Source organism: Lemur catta, chromosome 11 (genome assembly GCF_020740605.2).
Source record: "Lemur catta isolate mLemCat1 chromosome 11, mLemCat1.pri, whole genome shotgun sequence".
NCBI lineage: Eukaryota > Metazoa > Chordata > Mammalia > Primates > Lemuridae > Lemur > Lemur catta.
In genome coordinates, this window is record NC_059138.1 from 90830467 (window position 1) to 90842627 (window position 12161).

Sequence of the window (12161 nt, forward strand, 5' to 3'; positions counted from 1 at the left end):
CTAGAATACTGGTAGATTTTTAAGGATTGAAGAGAATTTTAACCCACTTAGGAGGCATGAATATTCAACTCACTGAATACCCTCTTAATGGGACACACCCTACAATGTGTCAGGCACACCAAGGGACAGAAAACGACAGCACAGGGCAATGAGTGCGGCGAGCAATCATGCCCAGAGCCATTGGGGGTCCAGGGGGGACCAGCTGGCTGGGATCTTGGGGTGGTGCCAAGAAAGCTCTAGAGGGGACACACACTGATGTCTTGTAGGAGTGAGGAGGACTTAGCACCCTGGGGCGCAGGGGAGGGATCCAGGGGGAAAGGCATGTGTTGGTGGAAGGCACAGTGTACAGAACAAGTGTATACAGCAAGCATCTACAACAGGTGTATATGGCACACCATCAGGCCTAGTCAAGCTCAGAGTAGGGTTCCCAACGTCAACAGAACACCTGCAAAACTTTCTGGAAATAGAGGCACCGGGCCCCCCGCCGGAGATGTGGACGCCGCAGCCCTGGGCAGGACCGGGGGGAGCTGGGCAGAGCAGGTGGGGGCTGAGGCGGCGAGGGGCGAAATGCAGGACGCCCAGTTACATGGCATTTCATGTCAACAACAGATACTTTTTAACACAAATATGTCTGAACTGTTTATGTTAAAGGGGGCTTACTAACACTAACAACGTATTCATTGTTTACTGAAATTTAACTGTAACTGGGTGTCCGGTTTTATTTGCTAACTCTGTTAGCCCCAGGTGGGTGTGGTGGGGCAAGGTTATGGGAAAACTTCATCTGCTGAAGGAGTTTAAGCCGGGGGTGACGTGACTAGATTCGCCAGTGATGGACCAATAGGAGGGCATGAAACAGGGAGCCCCATCCTTCACTCGGCCCCAACCCGGAGAACGTGTCCAGTGGAGGCTGGCTGATGGGAGTGGAACTTCGATAAAATGGAAAGACAAGGGAAAAGATACCCCTGCAGCAGCGTGGGATTCCGTGAGATGAAGCTCAGGGTGAGAAGAGATGTCATTCAACACAGGGTGGGGGCCAGGCAGGCTTCCTGGAGGAGACGGCAGCCTGGGTGGCTGCTGTATTGCTGAACAGTTCTAGGCTAAAGGAAAGTCAAATCGACTGTGTCTGGCCTCTGCCCAGGGCAGGTGACATGGGCCTCAGGGATTCACGACCGTGAGATCTGACCTGTGCAGCCTGACACTGTCCTCGTGGGCCAGAGGGTGCCACCCAACAGCAGAGGAGCCGGGTACAAACCTAACCTCACAGTCTGGGACGCGGTACCTACCATTCCGAAACACAGCGTGGCCGTCACTGCACAAAGGGCCGCACGGTACCAAGCCACGGCCCTCCGGTCGGCCCTGGAAAGGCCGAGGGGTGAGTCTTTGGGGCTCCCTCCTGGAAGGCGGAACAGTGGCCCTGGGAAGGCGTCGGCGAGGGTGCCGGGAGGCGGAGCCCAGGCGCGGAGCAGAAGTCGGCGCAGGTGGGCGTGGGCAGCCAGCGTCAGGGCCCCCCCCAGCTGCAGGGAGAAAAGCCCCGGTGACTGACCCTGTCGCTGCTTCCGAGGAGTGCAAGACTGGGGACTTCTGAGGGCTTTAAAATAGCGGAAAGTTTGGAGGAGCAGTTTTGGGAGCGTGGATCACGTCGTTCCTGACTTAGGAAGCCCTAAAGGCGGGTCTCTGCCCCTCGCCCGTCCCAGGCCCCTCTCCTCCCGCCCAGCACCCCGACCCCGAGGCCCAGCACGCCGCCCTCCAAGCCCTGGCTGCGCTTCCCTCCCCTCTCTCAGGGGCCCTTCCTGCCGGCACCACTGCCCTCTCCGTGGCAGCCTCTCTGAAGTTTCCCTCTGCCATCCACGATCGGCCCCTGTGGCCTTCGGCCCGGGTAGCTTGTCCCCGTGCCATACCTCCCCCTACGGGAGGCTGGGGGTGTGGAGGGGGCTGCTTTCTCACCATCTTTCTGTCCCCAGCACCCGACAAGGGCTCAGTAAAGTAAACCACTTAAGAAGCATCAGGAAGGCTGACTTGCAGTTAGCGCAGGTTAAGTTTCCTGGTCCTGGTTGTCGTAACAGACCAGGAGCTTGGCCTGGGATCTGGGAGCTTCTGCCACTGGCCCAGCCTGTGTTTCTCACTCCATCCACTCAAACCAGCTCTCGTGCCAACAGGCATTCTCTCAGCCTGGATGAAGGGCCGTCAGCTGGCTGCCACAGGTCCACAGGGGGCCGTGTGTGTGAACCGGGGACCGGCCATCGAGGGCCCTCCCCGGCTGCAGCCACAGTCACCAGCTACACCCAAGCAGGGCCCTGCCGGCTTCCGTTTGTAACCCTGGTCCTGCACCTGAAACTTGCCCACTAACGCACTGGAACTCACTTTAGTGCTGTTCACTGTGCGAGCGCGATCACACGACAGCGGGGAACCCGGAAGCAAGCGAGCAAATTCTCGAGGCCACATCGTGACAAACCACGCTGTGCGGTCTCACTGGGCTCCTTCTGTTTCTATGCATCTACATGTGCTGGGAAGTTAGAATTCTGCTATTTAATTTGGACACAATTTACCTACATCCTCACTTTTGTCTCTTACATAAAATCATTTCTGCATGTTGTTAAACGGTCTTAATAATGACCAGCTTAATAGCTTGATAAATTCCGCATACCTGCAGTCTCTAAGGCCAGCAATAACCCTCCCGGGCACACACCGCCAGCGCACTTTTCTGGAGGCACAGCTTTGGCAACTGGCCTGTGGCCGCAGCCGTGGGCGGGACAGCCAGGGTGTGAGCGCAGCTCTCTGACTCCAAAGTCGGCCCTGTTTGCTGAGCCTGCCCCTCCAAGCATCAGGCAAGCAGGGATGGGGAGGACATGTGTCCCGTGGGCTTCACGAGCCCTGGATCCTGACAGCCAGCGGCTCCTAACTCAGGGCACTGACAGACTCTGCCTCAGCCCTGACTGCAACTGTGTGCTGGGTGGAGACCTGGGTTAGAGCAAGGTGTTCCTGAGAAGCCACACATACAGGTAAGGCCCCAGGTGACTAAGAGTGATGGCTCCGAGGCAAGCCTAGTGGCTTCTTAGGTCCTTGTTCCTCCTAAGAAGAACCATGCCTGTCCGCAGCTTGGTTGTGATAATTGAAGTAACATATGAGAGGCTCAAAATGCAGTTTCTGGCACTTAGAAAAAGCTCAGTAGGTGATAATAACTACTTATATTAGCAACAACAATATGTTGTCACAAGGGTTTGATACATCAAGCTATTGTTGTCACAACCAGAACTTAACTACCTAAGTATTGATGTCAGTCAACCAAAAGCACGCTGTAGTGGATTAGAAGACTGGAATTCTAGATGGTGTTTCATCTTGAAAGAGGTTTGTTTTTCCCTCGAGAAAGGGCTGAGGGGAGTGTGCCGAGGCCTCGGTTTACTGGGAAATTGCTCAACAAGGGGGAGAATTCTTACCACTGGTGCCAAGGTGCTGGGGAATGAGCGGCGCATCACGGAGGTGCCGGACACCTTTGTTTTCCAGATAGCAGGAAGATGGACACATTTTAACATCAAGAGGAACACGAGGATCCCCTGGAGCCACCGCACCCTCTGAGACAGAAGGACAGAGCAGTCAGCTTACCCTAAGCAAGCAAGCAAGTAAGACATACGTCCACCTGGAGGCCACGGGGGGAGGAGCCACCGGATTTGCTGGAGTTATACGGACCACGAATCTCTGACACACATTCGGTGCCGATGTCTGCAGAGCAGAATGAGTCAGAACTAGAAGTGAGCACAAACTATAGCACAGATTCAGAAAGACCAGGTCTGAGTTCTGGCCGGGCCATCGCTATACATAGCAGGATGGAGCAGGCCTAGCTGTTCCCCCGTCTGAATCTCAGTCCACTCTGTTGTAAGAAAATCACCACCACGGGGCTTGGGGGGTGTCAAAGAAAATATTCAGTGCATGCTAATTTCCTTCCCTCCCTTTATACATTACAGAATATGTTACAGATTACCGACACTTTCCATGTAGATTTAATTTTCTCCTTGTAAAAACTGGGAGCACTCTCATTTTATAGCCCTGGAGTTAGGGCTTAGATAAACAGGGCCTCAGACGAGAAAGCTGAACCGCTGGAGACGCAGCAGAGCCGGGGTCAAACCCAGCTTCCTGGACTCGTCCGCACCCCAGGGGGCCTCTGAGAAGGCCCCTTTCCTACCAGGGCCCACTGGGAAAGTGCTTCTGAGTACGGGGTCTCATCTGTTTTCACCAAGATTGTAAGCTGGAGAGAAAGAAATGAAAGCTGGACGGTTTAAAATCTATATGGGCGATGAATCGAGGTTTTATGCTTGTTTTGTTTCCTCATTAATTGGGACAAAGTCAACAATGACCTCTGACAACCAAAACCCAGACAAGCTGTGAGTGGCCGTCACGTCTCGGTTTCCCTGGGAGCAGCAGGCAGGGCTGCACGTGGGGGACGCAGGGTGGCCGAGCTCCCGCCAGCGCTGGCCAAGAGAAACACCGTGCAAGCCTCAGGAGGAATTTCAAATTTTCTAGTAGCTACATTTCAAAAGGTAACAGTAAATATGGAAAATTTATTTTATAATATATTTTTATTTAAACTAGTAAATCTAGTATACCATCATTTCAACCTAAAAAGTACTGAGATAGTTTACATTCTTAATTTTCATACTAAGTTTATGAGATCCAGTGAGTCCTTTACACCCAGAGCACATCTCACTTTGGACCAGCCACATTCCAAGTCCTCCATAGCCACACGTGGCTGGCGGTGACTGTATTGGACGGCACAGCTATAGACCCCTCTGAGGTAAACAGAACAGAAAGGTCCCTTTCTTGCCTGCATCTGACTGAGGGATGCCATAAAGGCTTCTTAGTCTTTGTCAGTATTATGACTTTCATTTACAAGACAGCCAGCAGGTACCAAGCTCTGAGCTCAAGGGGTATGCATATACGTGTATGTGTAGATACACACGCACACACACATGCTTAAATCTCATAAAACCCCTCAAGGTACGTATCTGGGTTCTACCTTATTAACACTTGACGAGAGCTAAGTAACTTGCCCGATGGCACGTGGCCAAAGAAGAGCTGGAATGAGTCTTAGGTCTGCTGATTCTAAAGTCTGCACGTTTCCATTTTCACACACTCAAATTGTAGCTCTTTAATCTTAGAAAATCATTCATTTTCATCTGGAAAATGTCTCATTCTTTCTGCATCTGCATCTGGGATGCAGCTTAACACATTAACTGCCATACTAGAAAAAAAATCTTTCCTTGGGGCCATGGTGTTTTATTACGAAAATAAAGACTTTGAAAACAAAATGATCCTTTCTAATTTAATGAAAAATTTGTTATTTTTTATTGTTTTCTGTGCATAATATGCAATTAAATTGCCAATATTAATTGTAACAATAAGAACATCAACAAGTAAGATTTTCAGGAACCAACTGCAGGGTTTTGCTCAGGGGCCACCCGTTATGTAACATGTATGCTACAGCCTGGCAGCGTGAGTTGCCTGCACCACAAGGCTCCCAAGGTAAAGAGTTACATATGCTCCATAAGGCCACGGGCTCAAAACTAGTGTGAGTTAAATACAACTCACATGGCAGTTAATGTGTGCAATTGAAGTTAAAATTAGAGCTAAATCCCTCTAACTCTCTCTACGGGGATTAGTTTAACAAACTGCAGGGTGTGTGGGGGTGTCCACAGAGGTGGAGTCAGGAGGGAAAGCTGTCGTGTGGGCAGAGGCCAGCACAGAGGTGGGCACGCAAGGGCACAATGTATATACTGCACATTTCCCCAGGGCTGGCCCTGAACACACAACAGCACAGCCTCAGAACCGGATAGTTGGAGCCATAGGCTGCTGCCTGGAGCATTCCTGGGCCAGGAAAGTGTGGTCAGTGTCCTCCAAGGGCCATTCTGTTGCATTATAGCTCAGTGCTCAGAAATATGGCTACTCAGATCCCTGAGACCAGAGGCCGATTCCAGCACTGCTCCTAATTACACGTGTGTGCCTACAGGTTTAGGCAAGCTGCTTAGCCTTCCAGAGTCCTGGTCTTTATGGGTGGCATACTAGTGCCTGTTTCCCTAGATGGTTGTGTAGCTTAATGCACATGTGGTTACATAGAACTTGGTGCCTGGCGGGAGTAACCTGAATACAGGTTAGCTCTTACTCAGAAGCTAATGGAGGAATCAGAAATTGGCACATGGCCTAGACAGAATCCCCAGGGAACAGAGAGTCTCCCCAGGCAAATTTTTCTGGCAGGGGCATGGAACATGATGAGAAAGATAGGACATCAGTGGGAAAAAAGGATATAAGGGTGCACTTATTTCCCAAGGCCAGAAGTCAGGAGGAGGCTGACTATTCACAGAGAGTCATCAGGCCAGTGTGTAGACCAGATTCCTGTCTGCCCTGATCATGCTGCTTCTAGAAAATCTCCCCTGCCTGCATCAGGTGAAAAGAGCATCCTACAAAGTATTTCACTCTGCCCTGCTTCCCGAGGCCCACGCCTACTGGCTGGTCAGCAATGAATCAGATGCTCTCGTGCGCTGTGCACTGAGGGGAAGAAAGCCGGCCACCACCTGTAGGCCTCTGGGCACAGGCAAGGGAAAGCCAGGCTACATTGGCATTGTAGGTGCCAGAGCCGTGCAAGGCCACAGTTACAGGGTAGTGGAGACCGTGGCTAAACCAGAACCCAGCTAACAGGAAGAGGGGAGACTTGCACAGACATACAGCAAAAGGTAGACCAGGAAGCCCACTGTCCGTCCTAGAGAGAAAGATATGTCAACAAACCAAGCAGCTGGTCCTTATCAGGACTAATATTGGTGCTGTGGGAGTGGGAGTGAACAGAACAGATACGCTCTGCCTCCTGGAGCTGCCAGCCTTGTGGGGGAGACAGACAGGAAACCAAATAATTGTTCGGTGCAGATTTTAGTAGATGCTGCAAAGTGTCCATAGGGCAGGTCTCCGGATGGCCCTGGCCGGCCAGCTCTTCCCCCTTTCTTGCTTGTAGTTCTCAATCACTGTAGAATGTGCTGGGAACGCGACATCCTGAGATGAGGAGGCGCTGGCTGCAGCCGCCTGGGCTCTGTCTGAGACCCTCCCAGCAGAGGACGCCCTACGGCACTTTGCCCAGAGAGTCCTGTCGCCCCAGCGTGTACGTCCCAGGCCAGGCTGCTGCCTGGGCCCTCAGCTGTGGTGCGAGTGGGGCACACACAGACAAGAGTCCAGTCACCCTGGTCAGTTTTCCTCATCCCGAATCCTAGGCCTCTGCTGTCCCTTGCTGCCCGTCTGTGGTAACAGTGGCTTTGCCTGAGCTGTGTGCCTGTTCTGTCTCATCGGACTCGCGAATTCTTTTTCTTTAGGAGAAAAGCTGGAGAGTCCCCTGCGTGGGCTCCTTCAGAGCCCATTTCTTTCCCCCTGGGTTTCTGCTGCTTGTGACAAAATGACCTCCAACACGGAGATGGGGGCTGGAGTCTTGTTGGAGGAATTAGAGTGTGAGGACAGGAGCCTCATCCCGCCCAGGTTTCCCCACACAGTGGACAGGGGAGCCAGGTCAGGGGCCCGGATCGCAGAAGGATGAAGGATGGAGAAGGAGGTTGGGGAAGACAGGTGGAGCTGGGTGATGAGCGGCCTAAGGCTGGAGGAAAACTGTTCCCTGTTCTTCCAGGTTGTTCCAGGACCTGCCCAGCCCCGGAAGTGTGAGGTCATGCTGGACTATGGGGCGGACCCAGGGCCCTGACCACCCTCTAGGTGGGTAGAAAAGGGAGGCCCAGGAGGTCTGTGGGGTGAGGGAGGGCCTAACTGTGAGGGCAGCAGGGCAAGGAAGCCGAATGGGGCCCGACAGCCTGCTGTGGGGTCCTGCCCTGCCTCGCCCCCTGGGCGCCCTCCCCAGGGCTCTCCCAGGCCTGTGTGTGCACATCTGCCTGGTCCTCCCGTGGGAGCTTCCATCCCAGTGGGGACCTATTCCCAGCAGGAAGAGCCACCTGGGGGAAGGGAGGTGTAGGGACTTGGAAGTGGGACTTCTCCCCATCCTAGGACCCAGGCCTTTCCCTCAACCTTGGTGTCTTCACTTGCAAAGAGCAGCTAACACCACCTGCATTTAGGACTGTCCCCAGGGTAGAGAGAGAAAGCAGACATGATGGGTCTAAGCAAGTCTGCACTAGCTCCTTCCTTCACGCTGCATGGACACCTGCTTCCTTGTGCCACTTAGGATCCCGTGGAGTCACTGGAGGAATTCCAGGCTCTTGATTTGTGCTGCACACAGAATCCAGATTTCCCCAGCTTGCAAAGCATGTCCTAAGTTCTCCATGCCCTTCACTGTCCTGGCCACTCAGGGCAGTATTGCTCAATATGGAACAGATCTGTCACCTTATACCTTCTAGAACTTGAGTGACCTCTGCCTTTTGGGCAGCATCACAGTGCATGGCTCCTATCCATGTGACCCTGAGCCCCCTGCGTACCTGATTCCACGATGCCATCAGGGTGAGGTCCATAAACACCTGGCCAAGTCCTCTGTGGAACTGATCGGTGACATCCTCAGCAAGAGCAGCAAGGTAGCCGGAGGCTGCATAGTGGGCGAGGCTCAGTCCGACCACAGAGAGCTGCAACATCCGTGAGAAAGGGGCTGCTCAGACTGGCTCCTGAGGAAGGGCCCACCTGACACTCCATGTGACTTGGTTGTAGATTACAATCAAACAAAGCCCAATGACAGGGACACATTCTGAAAAATTCATTGTTAGGTGATTTTGTCCTTGTGCGGACATCGTAGAGTGTGCTTAGACAAACCGATGGTGCAGCCTACCACACCAGGCTGTACCACATGCCCGGGAGGTATGGTGTGGCCTCCGGTTCGGAGGCTACAAACCCGCCCAGCATGCTGCTGTACTGATCACTGTAGGGCACTGTAGGTGTATCTAAACGTATCCAAACGTAGAAAAGATATAGAAAAATATGGTATAAAGATGAAAAATGGTACATCTGTATAGGGCATTTACTGTAAACGGAGCTTGCAGGACTGGCAGGTGCTGGGGTGAGTCGGTGAGGGGTGTGTGGACATGAAGGCCCAGGACGCTGCCACACACTGCTGGGCACTTTATGGACACTGGACATGTAGGCTACACTAAGTTCGTTAATTTTGTTCTTTCTTTAATAATAAATTAACCTTGGTTTATTGTAACTTTTTTATGCTGTAAACTTTTAATTTTTTAACTTTTTGACTCTTTTGTGATAACAAAGCACCAACACATTGTATAGCAGTACAATATTATCTTTTTTTATATCCTTATTCTATGAGCTTTTTCCTATCTTTTAAATTTTTTATTTTTCTTTTACTTTTTAGACTTTTTTTGTTAAAAACTAAGACACAAACACACACATTAGCCTAGGCCTACACAGGGTCAGGATCATCAAGATGTCATTACGTGATAGGAATTTTTCGGCTCCATTATAATCTTATGGGACTGTCATTGTTGACTGAAGTGTCGTCATGTGGCTCACAACTGTAGCTGTAAAAACACTAGGTAGACACTTGATCTCAAATGCTATTTTGACATTGACACTACTGAGGGAGAAAATCACATTAATGTTGGAAGTAGCTAGTGCATGATCAACTTCTCATTAAAGTTATTATTTTTTAAGATGCAAACACTTTATTGTTATTATTTTTCACAAAATGATGAGGGAAGCTACCTCCAGCCAGTTTCTTGGTTTTCGCCAATAGTTAAGGACGCCCTTCTCCATCATGTGGTAGAGTTGGAAACAGAGGTGAACCAGATTTAGCACCAGGAAGACCAGCTGGTGGAAAGAACACAAACAAACAAGATCAACAAAAACACGGATAAATTGTTTTTATAAGGTCTAAGCTTGTGGCCGGCTCCCCTGCCAATTACTTTCTGAGTAAATAGGAAACAAGTCAATTTCTTGCTCTGCAGCTGTGATACTAAACTTGCTCTCTGACAGGCACTTGGGGTGGTTTGGCACCTCTCCATGCCTTAAGCACTCACAGAAACCTCACTTTGTGCCAGGTCTTGGAACCCAAGAAAGGCTCTGCGCTCACAGAAACCACGAAGTACAGACACCTACAGTCACCAGGTCGCTCGACCTCCACCTGCCCCTCTAGTCCTTCCTCAGAAGAGTTGGTGTGTATTCGGAATACATGAAATGTGCAACACATGCATGTTAGTTGCCTTGACCAAGAAAAGCCTTTAAAAGCTCCCATATAAGGACTTTATTGAAGTTCTCTATGAGGTTCTCTCTCCATTAATGAGTCACCCGTTCACTCACGGCTTCATGCACTCATGCACTAACCCAAACGCAAATTTATTCATGAATTTATGAGGAACTGAAACACATCGGCAGGGCCTTTAGCCACCCTCGGTCCTCTTGTGGAGTCACGTGCACGGTGCCTGAAGGCCCGCTGGAAGAAGCTCCAACCACGATCAAAGCAAAGTTCACCTTCGGTGGTTACTGGGATGCTGTGCGGGAGCCTGGGGCACAAGGAACCCTGCCATTGTCCACAATTGTGACATTTTGTCCATTATGATTTTTTGCATGAATTACGATTTTTAAAAATACTGCACTAGGATACTGTTAACGTTGATGACCAAGTTGTTTTGGTGCCCGAGGGGAGAGCCTCCCCTGCCTCTCCCCGGCCAGCCCTGCCGGGGCCTTCTCCTGCCCTCGGTTCCGCCCACAGGCGAGTGTGGCGCTGGGCTCGATTCAGTCTCAGCCTTTCCTGTGGCACTGACACTCCCCAGAGTCCTCACCCTCTTGGGATTCTCCTCTCTTCACTGCTCAGCCAAAGCAAGCCTGCCCTGAAGTGCCAGCAGGACTTAGTTCTTCAGAGCAGAAAAGTTCATTATAGGCAAAAAAATGGGCAAAGTTGCCAAGGAAAAGCTCAGAGTGATTCTGGTGTTTTTGATTGTTCAGTGAAGCTACGTGAACACATTCCATCTCACCAAGACCCCTCTTGCTATGGATTGAAGGTTTGTGTCCCCCAAATTCACAGGTTGAGGCTCTAATCTACCCAGTGTGAATGGATTTGGAGACGGGGCCTCGAAGGAAGTAATCAAGGTTAAGCGAGGCCTTAAGAGTGGGGCCCTGACCCTGCAGGATGAGTGTCCTTACACAAAGAGCCAGAGAACACCCGCACACTCCCCCCGGCCCCCAGTGTGTACCCACAAAGAAGAGGTCAAGTGAGCACATGGTGAGAAAACAGCTGTCGCCAGCCAGGAAGACGGCCCTCACCAGAACCTGACCATGCTGGCACCTGGATCATGAACTTCCAGCCTCCAGGACCTTGGGAAATGAATGTGTCTTGTCTAAGCCACCCAACCCGTGGTATTCTGTTACGCAGCCTGAGCTACCACCCACGGGAGATCTAGATGTCAGGCCTACTCCTCCTGTGATCAATTTAGTACATGAAGGCAGCTCTATATTTGCATTTGCCACATATATGACGATTGGTCTCCCCATTGGAGGTCTTCTTTGTCTCGTGCCCCCAAACCTAGTGTGATGGGGACATGACAAGAGTGTGGATGGAGGGTGGCGAGTGGGCGGGGTGCTGGTCCCACGTGGTGGAGAGGCCCGGCTCAGTGGAGCCCCATCTCACCGTGATCCTCCAGGGGGCCGAGTGGCAGAGGGACTCACCTCGGGAAGCACGAGGTGGTGCTGCAGGGCGGAGTCACCAAGGAAGATGCTGAATGACTCCACCAGGGATGAAGGGACCAGAGCCCCCGTTGGGAGGATCTCCGCACTCAAGGACACGCTGGTGAAGAGCTGGGTTGGAGGGTTATAGAGGGTGAAGTGCACGGACACGGCCCTGGTGCTGCGGTCGATCCACCTGCTGGCCCTGAGTCCTGCCAGGGCCGCGTGGGCTTCGGGCCTGCAAAGCCGCACAGTTAGGGGAGGGCGGGAGGAAGACTTAGAAGTCCGAGGAGGCCCCCCTGCAGGCCCCACGCAGGGGCACTTTCTGCAAGACAAACAGTGCCCGGGCTTCGGGGGCTACACAGACGGCCATCTCTATCTTAGGGACTCCCCAGTAGACACTGTCTTCTCTCCTGGCCCACCCTCTGCCCTGCCCAGAGGGCCCCAGGCAGGAGGGGCCCGGAGCACGAGGGCTTCTGTTGCCCACCCACACGATGTGAAGCAGAGATGCACAACATCTCTTCCCAGGGACTCTA

The 12161-nt window shown here is 52.0% G+C and overlaps 1 protein-coding gene across 1 annotated transcript in view; it reads right to left on the reverse strand.

The window, feature by feature from the left end:
- The window catches only part of PKD1L1 (polycystin 1 like 1, transient receptor potential channel interacting), a 130236-nt gene that overhangs the window by 10257 nt on the left and 107818 nt on the right, over positions 1–12161 (reverse strand). The window contains exons 54-58 of the mRNA XM_045564209.1: positions 11629–11863; positions 9670–9774; positions 8442–8582; positions 3435–3569; positions 1284–1514 (exon numbers count right to left, since the gene is read on the reverse strand). Coding sequence (XP_045420165.1) covers positions 1284–1514; positions 3435–3569; positions 8442–8582; positions 9670–9774; positions 11629–11863 — 847 coding nt within the window. The remainder of the gene's footprint in view (positions 1–1283; positions 1515–3434; positions 3570–8441; positions 8583–9669; positions 9775–11628; positions 11864–12161) is intronic.